Here is an 18,849-nt window from a genome sequence, read left to right on the forward strand (position 1 = left end):
AATTTGGACCTTCTGAAAACTGAAAGGTTGTGACATCATCTGAAGACCTTCAAACATCACACTAAACAGAGAATCTATAAAATATTCTATCTATAAAATAATGACTGAAATATTGTTTTCCTGGATTCTCTTTTAAAGTTTGTGTCACTGGAGTTTAAAACAAAGAAAATGCGTGAACTAACGTAACCCGGGCTCTCTGAAGTCCCGTTGCCTCGTACAGAGCCGGTAAAACCCAGAAGGTTCGTGTTTATGGAGAAAAATCAGCCGATCAGTTGGCCTCACTGAGCCGGTGAGACCGGCTGTGGAAGAAAACTCTTCTCGCATTTCATCAGTTTTTAAGAGTTCTCACCACCACCTGGACTGGTCTGGACTCTGTCGTGGGCTGATTCTGGTCCCCAAGCCACATGTTTGACTCCTCTGATTTATATGAAACAGAGAAAATAAAAACAGGCAGGTTTGTGTAATTCAGAGCTTTATGATTTCTGTTGCAGTCTGAAGATAAACTTGAATGACCGCACGCTACATCCTTTACAGTGAAAAATAAAACGCAGTGTGAAACAGTTTCTTTGTGAGCGCGAGATCAACTGAAGGTCAGGCAAAAACTTTGAAACCAAAGAAAAGGTAAAAACCCGATGACTCTAAAACCGAACATCTGGAACAAACACCAAAGTGTCACAGCTGGAAGCCTAAATCAAACCAGTCCTCCATCTGAGCGTGAAGAGTCTGAACTCTACACCTGCTCAGGTAAAAAGAACCACTGCTGTCCTTTTTTGAAACAAACTTTATCAATAACAGTTCTTTTAAACAGACTGGTTCCAAAAACATCCAACAGAACTTGGATACGTCCTGGACTCAGCTCTTGCTCCTCCTGCGTTTCCTCTCCTTCTCTGGCAGCATTTCCCTCAACCTTTTACGGCAGTTTGTTGCGCTCGGCAGCGCCTCCCTCGCTGTCGTTATGGAAATGTCGTCTGTGTGGTCAGGAACAGGAAGTCCCTGCAGCGTGAGCGTCTGAGTGTGGAAGAGCGGCGAGGAGGCGAGCAGCGCCCTGACGGCCTCCTGAAGCAGCCGGTTCTTCCTTGGCTCGCCGGGGTCGGCGGCGCTTTCTGTTCACGGAGAAAATGCAAAAGTTCAGAAACTTTTTTACTGAGGTCATCAGCCAACCGTGATTTTAAATAAAGACATTAAACTGGCACTTCCTTTAGTTATCACTGCGATCCAAATATTCATCATTATTATTATTTTAATTTCTAACTGGTCGAATTTTTAAAATATGAAAAAATCGAAAAATTCTCTCCATGAAAATGCAAAGAGCGACTTCACAGTCTGTGGAGAGCACGCCAAAGCAACACGCAGTGATATAGACCTAACCACGACAAAATACTGGCCAATCAAAAGCCCACAAATCACACAACACCTTTGACATTATGAGACTAACTCTCAGTTTTCCTTGTCCACATGTTAGCACAGAAAGAGTTTCTGCGTTGTGTTTTTAAAATGCTGGGCTGATCCTGAGACGTGTCTCTGGTGTCGGGAAGAGGCAGATACGGTAAATTCATCTGATCCCGCTGCTGTGTGAGATTAGATAAAATAATCTGAAACCTTTTCCTGATTCGCTCTGCTGCCTCTCTCTGAGCTTTGTCCTCAGGGCTGACACCTCCGTCTGCAGCATTTCGACCAGGCGTTCGCTCTCCTCCACATCTCTGCACGTTTTCTGTTCACAAACAGAAGGATGCAGAGTGAATCAAACAGGAAGTGAGGTGGCAGGAAGTTCAGGTGCTCTGACAATTTTGCTCACCTGCAGCTCCGCCTGCAGCGAGTCGTTCATCTTATTCACTTCGTTCACCTCCTTCAGCAGCCCGCTGGAGCAGAAGAACTTTGACCTGAAACAAAGAGATCTCAGGTATGCCAGCAGAAACACGGACACGGTGTAAACGTGCCAGCGTGGGCGGGGCATACCCGTGTTTCTTCATCGTGAGGCTGTAACCGGCTGCAGAGCACGGCGCCGACACCTTCCAGTAAGAAAGCTGCTCGAGGAGGCCGAGGTTGGTGATGAGCACGGGGACGTTCATGAAGTGCCTCCACAGGAGAAGAAGAAACACAAACCATAAGGAAAAGACACGAGTCAGTTAAACGTGGAAACACCGAGCTGTCCACCCGCCTCCACCTACCCGTTTTCATTCAACGTTCCTCTAACTGACCTGATTGCTTCACCCAAAGCTGAGATGTTTCAGACCTCTGTGACTGACCTTAAAGCTTCACCAGTGTCCCTGAATGCCTCCCAGTTGTTTTTATTCACTTTAAAAGCCAACTGGAGCATTTTAATAATTATACAACATTTTACCATCACTTCATTCACACTCAGTTTCTTCTGATATTTAAGTTGCCAGCACCTGCTGAGTAAAATGAGGTTTTTTCTTTTATTTTTATATAAAACTAAGAAAAATTCATCCAACACAAACAGGTGGCAGTGACCTGGTTGATCAGCTTTAACAGTAAAAATCATCTTTAAGAGGTTTCATGCGGGAATTTCAGGCAGACAGAGGTTTGGCAGTCTCAGATTCTGATGGTGTTCCTCAGGGCATCGTTCTGGAGCCCCGGGGTAGATTATTTTAATTTAATAACTTAAAAAAAAAATAAAAGCCCACCTTTGCTAACTCTGTGGACTGATTTCAAATGTCATCAAAGGAGCAACATCCCACAACACAAACTTTGGGTAAAATCTATAAGCTGATGTGTCTTTGTAGATGATTAAGAGACAACGCTAGAGAGCAAGCTGATATAAAGATATTCACGTATACTCAGAGCGCCACCTGCTACGAGAGATGAAGGCCGAGTACTCCATCCTGTGCGTGGAGCCTGGAGGTGTCGTCTTGGTGGGAGTCAGAAGCACAAAGATCATGTGAGGGTTGGAGAGAGCGCTCTTCAGGTTCTCGTGCACCAGCTTCTCTCTGAAGGTCATCTGCTGCTCCGAGTTCCTGCGCTGCCGGTACCAGCCGATCACGCTCTCCTGCGCAAGCCGAACGCGTCAATCACATGATCGCGTCATGCCGAAACCTTCTCCCCATCCCACTCACCTGCTTGTTCTCTGCCAGCAGCTTGTGTAGCTCCTCCGCGTTCACCTGTCCATCACTGCTGTACAGACTAACACACAGACACACCTTTACATAAGAACACACACGATGGCATGATTACGTCACGATGCATCACTCACGTGTTCAGTCTGTGGCAGGCGATGTGCTTCTGGACGTCTGTCAGAGAAAACAGACATTCCTAAAAGTGTACTAGTAACTGTAGTACTCGTGTAACTGTACAGTTCATTGAGATGCACTTACTGTATGTTTCCTCGATGTGGATGTGATCGGCCTGAGAGTCGCTGATGGTGACCTGCTCGTCAAACCTGCTCTCTCCGAGGATCAACCCTTCCTGATGGATGAATAAAACCAGATATAAAAACCTTACATCTATAAGCATTTGTTTACTGTTTAATCATTTCAGCTACAGCATTTTTACATAAATATTAAAATATATGCCAAATTTACCAACAGACCTACCTGAATACTTGAATGTATTTGATTATGTTTCACGCTAACGTTTTCTTGTCAGGAGCCATTTTCATTAAACTTTACATTTTTAAAATGGAGTCTGGTGTATTCTGAAACACGGTGGTGGACGAGAACTGAGCATCAATTTTTCAATTAAATTATGTCTTCAGTAAGATTCAGTAGTTGGATTAAACACATGCCGAATTTACCAACAGATCATCGTTAATTTGGGGATCTGTTTAAAAGTGCACGAATACACGAGAATAATCAGTGTTACATTAAAACCTAAAATCTGTGAATGGAGTGTGGTGTGCACCGACGGGAATGGTTGAAAAGGAGCAGTAACATCTCGGGTTTCATGCAAAACTCGACTCGCGTAATCGTTCCGTGTTGGATCATGGATGTACCGAATTTACCTACAGACCTCTCTGAATATTAAAATGTATTTTCATATGTGTTACACTGTTTGACTTCTTACCAGGACCTGGTTTCCCTTTAAATTAGTAGATTTTTGAATGGAGTCTGGTTTGTTTGGAACCTGAGAGCGGTTAGCTAGTTTAAAAGTTGAAGAAACACCACAGGGGGAGTTCTGACTTCACTTAGACGACAAACTGTTCTTCGCTGCATCAAACGACACGCTGAAATCCGAATAATTAAACTAATAAATACGAATTTATCAACTTTAAAGCCTGATACTAACACCTGGCGCGTCTGTTCTATTTGCTAGCTTTCCTCCTTAACAATAATACTACATAATCACCCACAAAGGCTCAATAAGAATCAGTTCATCAGTTTTAATAACGAGTAAAAGAGCTCCTCACCACATCGGAGTCACTGTTAACGTGCTGAAACATGAGGGAAGCTAAAACGATCCCGGGCAAGCGGACAGTGGGCTCCGCCATGATGCCGTTTCATCACAAACACAGACGCGTCACATACGCGCAGTCATACGCTGCGTATTTTTTCGTGCGCAGCAGACTCCGCTGGAGGAGGAGCGGGCTGGTTAGCGAGCTAACCATAAAACCAGCGAGCTGAAGGTTCAGTTTCTCCGGACAGCAGCACGATAGAGACCCGCTCGCCTCTCCTCGCTCCCAGGCACACTTCCACTGAAACAGGGCCTTCTGTGGGGGTCCTGTCCCGGTAACCCGGGTTAGTTCAGTTTAGATAGTCGGACTAACGGGTCTAACTTCCTTTATCCGAACAATTGCTCTAGTAATTCACTCCTGTAACGGTACTTTGGATTTGAAACGTACAAATACTCCATTACAGGTAAGAGTTAAACTTCCAGAGTCACCGCAGGCTGTTTAATAATCATAGTTTTGAATGTTTGTTGTTGTTATTGTTGTTTTAACAGCTAAACTGATTGTTCTGCTAAAGTTTTTAAACTACTTCATTTACTGCTGTGAGTGACTGTTTTATACTCAGTATATGAACCTGTAGTTAACAACTGATTTCATTCTGAGTTCAAAATGGTCATTTTCTCATTATAAATTTTTATCTCAATTAAAATTTGTTGTTTTTATATTACATTAAATTACAAGTTTAAAGGGTTATATGTGTTTTAAAAGGGCTGTAAACATATTAATATGTATTAATTATGCATTAGTTAAATATGTGCACTTGTTTTTTAAACAGCCTGTGATATAATGAAATGCCTTATTTGTCTTTTTCACGCAATAGTCAAAACTCTTCACCTTCCTCTCATTTAAAAGCAGACAAATATGAAATTCACATTTTTAACCTATATTCAATCAAATATTTGATGTTTTGTTGGTAAAAAAAAAACACAAACACAAACCTAAAACATTTCTATTATTATAACTTCAATTCAGCAAACAGCTGTAATATGAATTAAAATGTTTTTTCATATGTATAATACTTTGTTTTATACATATGAGCACATTTAGCACATTTATTTAAAAGCAGGTCAGAAAGAAAGATGATAATCATAAAAACTCCCAAAATAAATCTACAGTCATAACCGAAAAGGTTTGGAGTAGGCCTGGGCGATATGGCCTAAAAGCCATATCACGGTATAATTTGAAGCACGTGCCGTAACAATATATATGGCAATATATTCTTTTCTTCTGTATAAGGTATTTTCCACTATAAGGCACACTTAAAATCCTTTAATTTTCTCAAAAATCGAGAGTGTGCCTTATGTATGAATTCTGGTTGTGCTTACTGACCTCGAACCAATTTGGGCGTGCAGAAATCTGTTAAAAAATGTTTTAGTACAACTTTGGTAAGCCGCACTGCTTGATGGATTGTCAGAGCATTACGGCTGCCGTAGTGAGTAGCTTCGCGGAGTAATCTGGGTCCAAAACTCTGTCCCTTTCAGGTCCCAAAGTCAAATGAACACTGAGAGTTAAAAACGGTCTAAATTCTTTCATCTTTAATAAAATCATCAGCGTTGCTGCTTTACCAGGTGTAACAATTGAGTTTAACATCCAGACATCCATGAAAACAGAATTTATTAACTTTAACGGAGTTAGAAGTTAACAGGAAGTTAGCTCGCTAGTTTCCACCTAAACATGACATACCATGTTCTGACTGAGAGATTTTTGAAACTAATTCAAACGTACAGCTCTGCTACCACTTCCAACATAAATGAAGACAGAAAACTAAACAGCAGTGGCGTTTGCAGGGTTACTGAAGTTGGACTACCTGCTATATGATGTTGTGCTACGTGATTGCTAGCGACACAGCTATGTTAGCATAACATTAGCACAGTGAAGCTGGAGGATGAACGCCAACTTTTTTCCCACTAGATAAAAGTTAATGTGAGGGATTCTGGTGGTCAGGGACAAATGCAATCGCATAGCAGGATGCTATACACGGGCCAAACTTCAGTCAGGAGAACAACTGAGATTATTCATCCACAATACAAGGTTAGTTATTAATATACTGCTACAACACGGGAATAGAGAGAGAATTCAACATTAATGAATCAATGTTACGGAAGTGGAGGAAGCGCAGTTTTGGGCTTTCCCCATATTTCAACAGTGCTTCATCTCTTTGCTATGACTGTCGCCGGGCATAATCCCGCATGCGCGAAAGATGTCTACTTCCGGTCGAAGCATTTTACGATAGTTACAGGTCAGAGTATCTGTTAAGATGTTAAGAATAACAAGTATCTCTTAAAATGTTTCCGATAATGAAACATTTAATATAATTTAGACAAAAACAAAAAATAAAAAGCTAGTGACAGATCTGGACTCCCGATCCTTACTGCGCATGTGCAAAGTCGGACCGTACAAATCGGGTCTACCCGATCCGTACCGCGCATGTGCAGGGGTTTTCTTCTTCTTCTGTTCGTTTAATGGCAGATTACTCCCAGTGTACGAGGATACCGCCACCTGCTGACTGAGCGAATGAACCCTATTGTAAACTGAATTAGCGTCATTACAAACGTGTGTTAAATTTGATTTAGTGATAATCGAGTGTGTTTATGCTTGTCTGTGTGGAGAGGATTGTTGGAATAGTGATGATAATGTCCGCTATCACTGTCAATTGCCAGTAAACACTTCATCTGGCTGCTGAATCTTCACGTGACATATTACAAAGTCTGTATTATTAACTCTGTCATTAGGCACCATTCTTCTTATTTTACGGCGCTGTTGTTCAATCGGGGGACGCTCTCTGTTGAGGAGAAAAGCAAAAATTTGTTGCGGATACGGATTATCCATTGTTTAAATGTCCCGGTAGTCGAAAAGGAGGCAGAGCTGTTGAGAATTTTTTTTTTTTTTTTTTTTTTTGAATACGTTTTATTGACAAAGCACAAAATACAGATATACAAATACAAAATAGCAAACACAATGTCAGGGGGTTCGTATAAAAAAGCAAAATAGACACAGTCTATTAAAGAATCACATGATATTGAACAGGGAACATAAGTTTATGGTTTTGACAGCTTTTTGATTTTGAGAATGTTGTATGGTATTAACATATTGTTTGGTTTCATTTAAAAAGCACCGAAAGGATGGTTTTGCATTAGAAAATTTCGACTTATGTATATGAAATTTAGCCAATAATATCAATAAATTAATCAAATAAAATTAGTTTGCCCTGTGCATGGGGTACTTAAAGAAAGAGCTGTTGAGAAATGCTAAGAGCTAACTGGGCGCTAACCGTGTCATTCAAATATATTGAATGTCGCAATGTTGGCAAAGAGAGGAAGTGACGTAAGATTTGCGCATGCGGGGTACCGATTGGGGTTTTTTTTTTTTTGTTTTTTTGAATACGCTTTATTGACACAGCACAAAATACAGACATACAAATACAAAGTAGCAAACACAATGTCAGGGGTTCGTATAAAAAAACAAAATAGACACAGTCTATTAAAGAATCAGATGATATTGAACAGGGAACATAAGTTTATGGTTTTGACACGTATCATTCAAATATATTGAATGTCGCAATGTTGGCAAAGAGAGGAAGTGACGTAAGATTTGCGCATGCGGGGTACCGATCGGGTTTCCGGTACGGATCGGGTAGTGACAGTTGTAGCCGCTGCGATGCTTTCCACCAAAACAGGCGCAGCTTGATGACATCATCAACATGCGCTATCGCGATAGAGCGGTATAGTCAAAATCTCTATCGTTGGCCAAATTTATATAGTTTCTATCGTATATCGTTTATATCGCCCACCCCTAGTTTGGAGTATTATAGAATAATAAAAAAGCAGAAATACTTGAGCATAAGTACCTTAAAGTTGTTATGTATTATATGTTATGTTATTTTTCTTTGACGTTTTTGTTTGAAATAATAGTTTTAAAAACTTTTTAGAATCTGGAGCTTAAAATGTTTAGAAGAAGATCCTGTAGGTAGGCTAGACAGAATTTTGTTGGCAGAAGGAGCTGATTAGTAAACAACTGTCATCAGCATAGAAATTAATAAAGCTGTTCCTATTCAATGATCATTTACTTCTGTTCTGGAAAGTCAAAGAATGAAAGTATATTGGGGAGAAGGACGGCATGCTGACTGTGGTGGAGGTGATGGGGAGCAGGTCAGAGTGTTTTTGGTTCGTCCTCAGGGGAACATGATGGTAACGCCTCCTTTAACCTCCTGTTTGCAGATGATGAGGTGAGCTGCAAGCTGTCAGCAATGGAGGACCTGTGGACCGTGGCCGTGGCTGTTTTCCAGCTGTGGATGTTCGTAGTCGTGTTCTTCATCACGCTGCCCGCCATGTTCGGCCTCTCTCTGGGTGTCACCAGCGTCTACATCCAGATCCTGGTTAAACTCCTTGAGGTAAGCTGTCCTCAGAGGAATTCGTGTCTATGCTCAACATGTGTGTAAAGTTGTGCAATGAGCAGCAGCGGCAGAGTGGGGTCAGAGGTCATCTGTCCTAATAACATTGCAGTGGGCCACGATACGAATCCAGAGAGGACGCCAAGAGCAGCCCAGCGTACCCGCACCGCTGCCCAATGGTGAGTCTGCTCGCATCACAGCAGAAAACATTCAGTCAGTCAGTTAATCAATAAATAATGACTAATGATCAGACGTAGAAATACATCATCAGAGAAGTTTGATTATTCACATTTATGTAAAAACTACTGGACAGCAAAAGCTGTCAGATAAAGACTCATCATCCTATGTATATATACATAATATATATACATATATTTATAATAAATGAGGTATAAAGCTGTTGGATATTGTCATAATCCGTGTCATAATAACAATCAGAAATAATAATGTTTTTACAATAAATAATTTCTAATAACATTAGAATAATATTTGTAAAAACTAAAATTAGATTTTTAAGGCTTTAAACAGTGAATCGCTATGTTAAACATTTTAATGATCACATTTGGTCAAATTGAAACTGTATTTATTAAATAAACCAATAATCCCGTTGATCTCATGACTGATCAAACTTTTGTTCCGTTCTGATGTGGCGCACAAGACTTTAAAAGCAGAAAGAGATTCCTCTGTGCTGCTGCTTGGAGTTTCAGCTCCTATTCCTGTTTGGATGTTTGGGCTGCGAGCACAGATCACGTGACGCTGTGCGCCGAGGGTGGGGGCTTCCTATTGGTCAGCTGCAGCATCTGATGTTGGGCTGTAGGTCAGGGAGAGAAGCACATGGCTCGTCTCAGGATGATGATGCAACAGCTGCTTACATAACGCTGGTCAAACAGAAGCCTGAGAAACTCAGACACACACAATAACACAATAACACACACTTTAACATACACTAACACACACATTAATAACAAACACAGGTACTGCTGCTTTGCTGCTGTGTGTCAGAGGTTTAACCCTTAACAGCCTGTAGGCCTCACAGATTTACTGCAAACTTTTTCTGAGGCACAAGATCAGAAAAAAAAAAATAGAAATAAATACAAGAACCTTTCACACAGAGTCAAACGTCCTTAAGGACAGGAAAGTGACCAAAGTTTAAAAAAAAAGGTCATTCAGGTCCCTCTGGGTTAATTCAAGGACAAAGACATGGAAACAGGAAGACACACAAACATGACAACAACAAAAAATATGAGACTCTAAACAACTACAGAGAGACACAAAACCACCACACAGAGAACAAAATGACCCCCAAAACACATGAAAACACATAGTGACACAGAAACAATCACACTGGTTCTCAAAAAGTTGATGTTTTCAGTAGAGATGGCACGATACCACTTTTTTTATGTCCGATACCGATATCATAAATTTGGATATCTGCCGATACCGATATGAATCCGATATAGTGTATTTTTTAATCAATAAAACGTTTTTTTTAATATCTTGCTGCATTTTGTATAAGTTTATATTCAAGTTTAAGTAAATAACAACACTAAAGCTATTCTGTTATACCTGTATGTAAAAAATACACTGCGCCCAAAATATTTCATAGTTCAGCAAAACCAATCAATCTAATAAACTTAAACCTGCACCATCTTCCCTATTCTGGTATTTTAAAGAGTACTTAGCAGAAATATTAAGCAACCTAACTAATAGGGTTGCAAACTCCCAGCAAAAAAAAATAGGGAACCACCCTCCACCCTCCACCTCATGATGCTTAATCGATGTAATCAAATTTAATTTGATGCAGGGGGAAAAATGCACAGAAATAAATTATTTTTCAAGAATAATTAAATAGATTCAACATCTTTCTTCAACAGAATTGCAGACTGCACAGATGGTATCTTCCCAAAGGAAAAAGTAGTATAGCTTACTAGGGTATATTAGACTTAACGGTTACTATATACAGTAATGGACTACTATATATTTTACATCAGATTAAAACTTTGGGTGTAAGATTCAGATAATTATTTAATAAAAGCTAGACATTTTAAATGAGAATAAGAAAGAAAAGTATGTCTTTGTGCCCCCTTTTCCCTGTTAATGCCCTATCGGCCCCCCTGGCTAAACTTTGCTAGATCCGCCCCTGCACAGTTACCAGCTGCGTAGAAAAAGATCCTGGTGTAGAAAGTAATATTAAATAAATTCTAACAACAGCTTATCAAGCTTAATAGTGCTGCTGTTGTTCAACCGCTGGTTTCCTCTTTCTGGTGAGAAGTGGGCCAAAAACTAAGAAGAGAGACGGACTCGCAACAGAAAAGCCGATCAGCTGATCATTAAGCAGTTTCATGATTGAAGTAGCAGCAGGAGAGAGAGAGAGGCAGTCCCTCCATATATCGGTTGTTAAGCTTAACGCTAAAATGCTTTACAAACATTCAGAGATGAACTTACACACTTGCTTTACTTCTCTCTGGGATAACTTCCTCGGAGATGAAATGCTGGTTTGGTAGCGAAGCTACAAATACACACAGCTGCTCTATCACGTGATGCATACTGCTGCGACGTGCTAGGTTATGAGCCGAGTTACGCCGTGTAGCAAGTTTTGTGAGGTGCTTTTTTGATATTTAATGGATCGGATTACATTTTTTATTTCTCGCCGATATCCGATCCAGTAATTTGGGTCAGTATCGGACCGATACCGATACGTAATATCGGATCAGTCCATCTCTAGTTTTCAGTAGGAAAAATGTTTCATCATCATCCAAGTGACTTCTTCAGTCTCAGCTGACTGCAGGTTTCCCCAATCTTATAAACAGTAAATTTGCCTGAAACCAGCCCACTGACGAACAATGTGAGGTCAGTTTCATGATCATTATTATGACCATGAGTAGCATTTACAGAGAGTTGGGGAATGGCTGCAATGGTTAAGATTAAGGAACTGACCTCACAGCCCATTTTTCACCAGTGGTGCTAGTTTCAGTTAGTATGCACATGTACTGTTTATAAGATTGGGGAAACCTGCAGTCAGGTTCTGTTTAAAGGTTGGAAACCTGGAGTCAGATGAGACTGAATAAATCACTTGGATGATGATGAAATGTTTCTCCCACTGAAGAATCCAGATGAACAGAATCAACGATTGAGATTTTCTTACCTGGATGATTGATCATGCATCAAGACAGTCACACAGGCTTTTAAAAGAAAATCACAGAGACAGGAGGAGTGTGATAAAACATATGAAAATACATGATATATGCTCAAATAAAGACAGTGAGACTAAACGCGGTGCTGTTCTTTGTTCCTTCCTCTCTCGTCTCCACTGTGTCTTTGTTAAACTCTGGTCCTGCTGAACGCTTTCTGAAACTCTCTGATGACTCAGGGATCATCGAGCGAGCGGAGGGCTCGTTGGAGGAGGAGATGGAGCAGTTGCGGCGTTCTCGGTCTCTGGAAGGCGGTGAGTTTGCTCTGAGTGACGCCTTGTATTTCTGCAAGAAGGGCCTGGAGAGCATCGTGGACGACCAGGTGACCCAGTGCTTCTCCTCTGAGGAGCTGGCCTCCTGGAACCTTCTGACCCGCACCAACCAGAACTTCCGTTACATCAGCCTCCGCCTCACCATCTTCTGGGGCATCGGCGTGTTTGTGCGCTACTGTGTCCTCTTCCCTCTCAGGTCAGTGTGTCACAGCTCGACCTCTCACCTACCCGGGGAGGCACTGATTTCAGCATCCTTGGCCTTTGCAACAGGAACAGCAGCTCTCACAGCGGTGAAGCAATTCAGCCAGAGGCACGTTTCAGTGCTCTCAGGTCACTCCAGTGCTTACATCTTCTGCTTTTAACTAATAAACAGGAAGTGCTGCTCACTGTAACACATCACTGGTGAGAAAACAGATAATAGATGTGCAGTTAGCTGTAATTATCTCCAAACCATCATCACCGCAGTGCAGTCTGTACATGTGCAGTTTGTATGGTTACACCCATCATTCAGAAACCAGGTGACAGAGCTACTATCTCTCTGAGGCCTTCTCAGTGAATAAAAGTGAGACAGCTCTGATCAGGGGGATTTTCACCTTCTCCTCCTCATGTCTCTGCAGGATTACTCTGGCCATCATCGGCCTCTCGTGGCTTGTGATCGCAACGACTCTAGTTGGATTTCTGCCTGAGAACAGGTATGGCGCTTCCACGGTTCACAGCTTTGGTGACTGCCTCGGCGAGGCACAGACTGAGCATGTGCATCTGTTTCAGTGTGAAGTACTGGCTGAGCGAAGTTGTCCACCTGACCTGCTACAGGATCTGTGCCCGGGCGCTGTCGGCCACCATCCGCTACCACAACAAGTCAGTCCACTTCATCGTTTCCTGTCAAGCGCTTCCTGTCGAGCACTTCCTGTCAATCTGAACACGTGTTTCTTTCTGCAGAGAGAACCGACCTCAGAAAGGAGGGATCTGCGTGGCTAATCACACCACGCCCATCGATGTGGTGATCCTGGCCAATGACGGCTGCTATGCCATGGTAAGTGTCGTGCGTGCGTGGGTGTGTGTTTATGTGTGTTTGTCGGTGTGTCTTTGTGTGTTTGTACATGTGTGTGTTCTGTTGTCTTGATGCTATGTTGTCCTCAGGTGGGGCAGATTCATGGAGGTCTGATGGGGGTCATCCAGAGGTCGATGGTGAGGTCGTGCCCTCATGTTTGGTTTGAGAGGTCGGAGATGAAAGACCGCCACGCGGTGACCAGCAGGTGAGGCTGACTGTAAACGATTTCACCTGTCAGACAGTCAGACGTTTTTATTTCTGCTCCAAACCATGATGGTGGAGATGCTCTGACATCACTGACAGCTGGGTGCGGCCCGTATGATCACACATTTTTAGCACCGTGACCTTTAATTTGTTCCGTTGGCTCAGGAGGTAGTTCAGCGTGGCTCTGCCTGTCAGAGCCGGTGGATCAGGAGCCTGTTTGTATGTTTGTGCGTGTGTTTCATCCTCTGCCGAGCTGCTGATGATCAACTGTTGATGTTTACCTTGCTGTCTCCTCGGCGAGCTGTGGCCGTGTGGCGTAACGCTTTGATGAGTCAGCTGATTTGGTCCAGGGTCACTTCCTGTGAACTAAATGCTCACCACAGCCTCGAGCTCGAGGGTTACACTCAGGCTTCGTGACCACATTACAGTCAAACAGCGAGAGAATGGGAACATCTGTAATTACAGCTGTTTAGTGTTGATGCAGACGTGTTTGATGACTCACTGACGTGTGCTTCCTCTCTGCAGGCTCAGAGCTCACGTAGCAGCAAAGACCAAACTTCCCATCCTTATATTTCCTGAAGGTCAGCGTCACATGATGGTGGTGGTGATGATGATGGTGGTGGTGGTAATGATAATCATGATTTGATGGCGGGATAATGTCTGTCTGTGTCTCTGTAATAGGAACTTGTATCAACAACACGTCGGTCATGATGTTTAAGAAGGGAAGCTTTGAGATCGGAGGAACGATCCATCCCGTCGCCATCAAGGTAGCAAAGCTGCACGATGATCGATTAGTCCAGAGAATGTTTTACCTGAGCCAATCGGCTTTGAGAACCTGACTCACCTTCACTCCCTTTGTGTCTCAGTATGACCCTCGCTTGGGTGATGCTTTCTGGAACAGCAGCAAGTACAACATGGTCAGCTATCTGCTGCGCACCATGACCAGTTGGGCCATCGTCGTCAATGTGTGGTACCTCCCACCCATGACCATACAGGTACACCTCGGAGGTCAACGTCTCTAGAAACACCCCAGGGAGGGATCTGAAGTACGAGTGGGAAAATTAAACTATATTTTTGGCCTTTAACCTTTCACACACATACTGATTAATCCATCAGGGGTCACCCGTCACATGACCTCACGGGAAACAACAGGTAGAAAAGATCAGCTGATCGACGTTCTGCTTGTGACCAACAAACTTCCCACCAACGTTTACATCACCAAATGTCCGAGCATAAATCATTTGACACTAATATAGGAAACATTAACTGTTAACTGATGAGAAACGCACACACACACACACACACAATAATACTGAAAGGCCTCAAATAGAAACACAATAAAGACACAAAGTGCAAAGCGCATAGAAATTGTACTGTTTAGAAACCTATGCACAAGAGTTGCGAACAACAACGTTATATACAACCATTTACCTAAAAATGCAGCCAGTGCCTCAGGCGTTTTTTCTATAACACTCACAATAAGATGCCACACAAATGACTTGTGCCACTCCAAAAAATAGTTTCTGTCCACTATAAGACGAGGAGCACATCACATTTTTCCACCAATAGGAAAAGTTTTTTTTTCTTGTTTTGTTTGTTTTTCAGCAGCAAGTTATAACGAGCACTATCCTTAGGAAGTGTCTGTTGACCCCAGAGGGTTAACCCAGTGAATTATTTTGTGTTTCATCCAGAGTTAGTCTGGACTTCCTGAAGGCCTGACGTCTGAAGGTTTGAGCGCTTTCCTTTGATTTTCAGTGATCTGCCCATGCTGTAATTCCCACTCTGACCTGATTGGGGCAGCATCTGCTTCACTGTGTCAGGAAGGTGACACTGTAACACCTGAGCATCATCATCGCCCTCCAGCGTCTCTTTTGATAGAGGGTGATGATGATGATGACAGCTCTGCAGATGAAGACGAGGAGTTAAATGCTGTGCTGCTCGCCATTTGGGCTTTTAAAAGCAGTGTTACCGAAGCATAAACACGCTCACACACACACAGATGGTGAGAGTCATGTGATCACAGCTAACATGACCGCGGTGTGTTTTCAGGATGGAGAGGATGCAGTCCAGTTTGCCAACAGAGTGAAATCTGCCGTTGCTTGTCGGGGAGGACTGCTTGACCTGGCATGGTGAGTACTCAGATTACTCAGTACAGTTACTCAACTACATCACACTTGAAGTTTGTATCTACATTAGAACAGTTTAAAGATAGAAAACACTTTTTTAAATGATGAAATAACAACTTTGTTCTGATTCAAACACTGAACGTTAGATTTAGTTTGTTCGTCCCGGTTTGTAGGTGTCAGTCGTGGCGACGTCTGCTTTCACATACAGCGAGCTGAAGGATTTCACCTCAGCAGCAGGGACTATTTTCTCTCAGCCGAGCAAGCTCACAGAGAAAAGGGCTCATTTAAAGTGACGTGTCAGCACGACTCAATAAAACTAACAAGCAAATGATTACGCACTGTAAATAATAAATTAATGAGTAGTTTTTTGTGTTTGAGTCCTGAAGTTATGACTATATGATATTTATAATCCATAAAGTTGCAAAACAAAATTTTTAAGCATCAATTCTGTGTCGAAAACCATCTTTTACTGTTTTTCAATCTATTTTGAAGTTCCTGTTAATCGTGTGGGAAAAAAAACGTAAACTGCAGGATTGAGATTCTCAGTGAAAACTTCCTTCCTGATTTTTTTTTTTTCTCCATTTCAGGGACGGAAGCCTAAAGCGAGGGAAGGTGAAGGACGCGTATAAGGAAGAGCAGCAGAAGATGTACAGCAGGGTCATCGTTATGCAGAACAGCATCAGTGCCACACACACCCGCAGAGACGATCAATCATAAACAATCAGTCACAGCAAAACTCGGTCGTCTGATTTTAGACTTTACAGGACAGACCTGAATGCCACATCAGACTGTGGGTGCAGGACAGCATCTCCACCAGCAGGAGGCAGCATGAGACAACACAATCACCCATCCAGCTGCTCATCTCCTCCTCTTCATCATCATCATCATCATCATCATCGGCTGCCAGGACTGAACTCTTCATCACACAGATGAGGATGATTTATCACGTCATCATCGCTGTGTCTGATTTTAACTTTTGTACAAACATCTGAACCAAACTGACACTTTAACTCACTGTTTATTTCTCACATGGACGAAGAAATATTTCATCTGTGTGTCTACACACAACACACCATAAACCTCACACACACACACACACACACATACACACACACACAGATAAATAATCCACATTTTTCAACAAATCCCTTCTGCAGTAACAGGAAAAATAATAAAAGAATCTGAGAAACGTCTAAAACAGAGATCGACATAGTAAAGAAAGTAAACATTATTACAATATTACAACCTATATATATATTTAATAGTCTGTAAAATGAAAAGAAAGAAAAAGGCAGAGGGAAAACTAAACAAACATCAAACTTTTTTATGATTATTTTTATATTTGCCCACATCAGAGATGATGTAATGCAGGGTTCCCAACCTTTGGGATGAGGTCCTCACTGAGGTGAGAGGTCAGTCTACCTTTTCTTTCTTTATTAAAATAATCAGAATATTTAGGATCCATGTAATTATTTTATTATTTGGAATAATACAAAAATGTTTTTAATTACAAACATAAATGACAAGACGTACTGCAAAATGGACTCGAGTTTGAAGTATTCAGGTTACTTTACTTTACTCCAGTATTTCCACATGTGTTAATATTTTGTCACCTGTTAGCGGAGGTTAAATGAGTCACGTGAGGCCGCGTCTGTACTTCAGAGCCGACTCTGAGGTCCTCGCCTTGAGAGGGAGGCGGCGGGCGGTGTGTTTACTGTGACGGCGCTTTAATAAAGAAAGCAGAGACTGTGAAATAACATGGAGTTATTCTTCCACACACGGACGGCTTACATTTCACAGCCTCTGTGCTTGTGCCGAGGCCGCCGCCACCGCCTGGAATAACAATCCCACAGCTGGAATAGCCTGAACAGAAATGTTTGTTCTCCCCTAACAAGATTGTGAATTATTAATAGGATCTAAAGCCGATCCCATAACCTGATTGTTGAGGTGGGATTGTTGGCGAGCGCTGCTCCACCACCATTTACTGTGATGTATGTGTCTGCACATCTTTAGATCCAATTTAATGTGATTCAGATAGATTTCAGAGGGACATCATAAAAGGCATCGCGCTGACCCCGGCTGCTCGCTAACGCCCCCACGTACGCCCCGTCCCAATATGTTGATTCAATTTGCTCAGTTTTACGTTTACCCCGACTGATCCATACAAATGCAATGCAGGTACGCTGAGTAAATATGAATACATTTCCAAATTGAATCCAAGAGAGTGTATCGGGCGGCGGACATCATTTTAAATGACGCTGTGCTGGGAAGTGACCACTCACAGGGGTAAATGACTGTTCCCTCCAAGGCTCGCCATTAGCTCGAGTGTAATGCCTTTAAATACATCGTTCTGCCATCTGTTCTGTGCCGCCGCTTTGATGGATGTGATGCAGACGAGGTCCGGTCCAGCTCACGGGGCCGATCGATTCCTGAAGCCAGACTCGCTCCGACCCCACTTTAACACGTACGGTACGACACGCAGCCGGGAAAGGACGTCGGGATATCAGAGCCTCACATGGTATAAAAGAAATCATGGGAACAATATTCTCATGATTTCTGTGGAAAATAAAACAACAACTTCATTTTCTGAGGTTAACTATGAGAAAAGTAAAAGTGTACAGAGACGGAGAGTCTACTCATAACACAGTTATTTACAGTATTATTAGTACGTCATAGTATCATTAGGTATGAAAAAACAGTTGCTGCACAGCTCATTATAAGCAGAGGTAAAGTTACTGCTACTCACATCAGTAATGAGTATTTTCATTTTGGGGTTATTTACGCTTATTTTATATGGACACACTCAAATTACTGCACACAGTAGTATTTCTATATTTCACAGCATGACAAAACATGAAAAATGTGTTGCTTAACTATTAAAAACCATGTCAATAAACCAAATTAAATAGTACAAAAATTACAACGTAGAAAAATCAGTCGCGTAGTCCCTCCATGATGTTTTAATGGGGGCAGTTTGAACTTGGATGAGTCTCCCAAACTGGTCCTGTGAGAAAACCTAGAACCCTCACCTGGATCAGGGACATCATCTGGTGAGACTAGGACTTCCCCTGCGAGGCCAGGGTTGGCTCACCCTGAACCAGCTGTAAGGATCGCCCTGCAGGGAAGGTGGAGTGGATGAAAGCTTGCCTATTTAGTGGGGAAGGAACATGTCTCCTCTGGAGTTGCCCACAGTGATGCTGGTCCCCTCCACCT

The 18,849-nt window shown here is 42.2% G+C and overlaps 2 protein-coding genes across 2 annotated transcripts; one reads left to right on the forward strand and one right to left on the reverse strand.

Moving 5' to 3' along the window:
- Positions 1–455: 455 nt before the first annotated feature.
- On the reverse strand, positions 456–4,492 carry abraxas1 (abraxas 1, BRCA1 A complex subunit). The gene is made up of 9 exons (XM_084934503.1): positions 4,364–4,492; positions 3,333–3,423; positions 3,212–3,248; positions 3,075–3,141; positions 2,811–3,007; positions 1,957–2,076; positions 1,796–1,880; positions 1,600–1,711; positions 456–1,103 (listed from the first exon to the last, which is right to left on the reverse strand). The coding sequence occupies exons 1-9, from the start codon at positions 4,442–4,444 to the stop codon at positions 853–855; spliced, it is 1,041 nt and encodes a 346-aa protein (XP_084790629.1). The 5' UTR covers positions 4,445–4,492; the 3' UTR covers positions 456–852.
- Positions 4,493–4,502: 10 nt separating this feature from the next.
- On the forward strand, positions 4,503–17,180 carry gpat3 (glycerol-3-phosphate acyltransferase 3). Its single transcript, XM_084934502.1, has 13 exons — positions 4,503–4,811; positions 8,620–8,792; positions 8,905–8,971; positions 12,163–12,451; positions 12,873–12,947; positions 13,024–13,113; positions 13,195–13,288; positions 13,396–13,511; positions 14,036–14,091; positions 14,192–14,277; positions 14,377–14,505; positions 15,560–15,639; positions 16,224–17,180. Exons 2-13 carry the CDS (start codon positions 8,649–8,651, stop codon positions 16,351–16,353), a joined length of 1,356 nt encoding a protein of 451 aa, XP_084790628.1. The 5' UTR covers positions 4,503–4,811; positions 8,620–8,648; the 3' UTR covers positions 16,354–17,180.
- Positions 17,181–18,849: the final 1,669 nt, after the last annotated feature.

This window comes from Perissodus microlepis, chromosome 7 (assembly GCF_051167445.1).
Source record: "Perissodus microlepis isolate ML-2025 ecotype Zambia chromosome 7, ASM5116744v1, whole genome shotgun sequence".
Classification (NCBI taxonomy): Eukaryota; Metazoa; Chordata; class Actinopteri; order Cichliformes; family Cichlidae; genus Perissodus; species Perissodus microlepis.

Excerpts from the sequence above, each read along its gene's own strand:
- abraxas1 (XM_084934503.1), bottom strand. The coding sequence starts at position 4,444 with ATGGCGGAGCCCACTGTCCGCTTGCCCGGGATCGTTTTAGCTTCCCTC. Across the intron at positions 3,424-4,363 it reads TTAACAGTGACTCCGATGTG|GAAGGGTTGATCCTCGGAGA; the intron begins GTGAGGAGCTCT and ends TTCATCCATCAG. Across the intron at positions 3,008-3,074 it reads TGCTGGCAGAGAACAAGCAG|GAGAGCGTGATCGGCTGGTA; the intron begins GTGAGTGGGATG and ends CGGCTTGCGCAG.
- gpat3 (XM_084934502.1), top strand. The coding sequence starts at position 8,649 with ATGGAGGACCTGTGGACCGTGGCCGTGGCTGTTTTCCAGCTGTGGATG. Across the intron at positions 13,512-14,035 it reads CGCCACGCGGTGACCAGCAG|GCTCAGAGCTCACGTAGCAG; the intron begins GTGAGGCTGACT and ends TCCTCTCTGCAG. Across the intron at positions 15,640-16,223 it reads GGACTGCTTGACCTGGCATG|GGACGGAAGCCTAAAGCGAG; the intron begins GTGAGTACTCAG and ends TCTCCATTTCAG.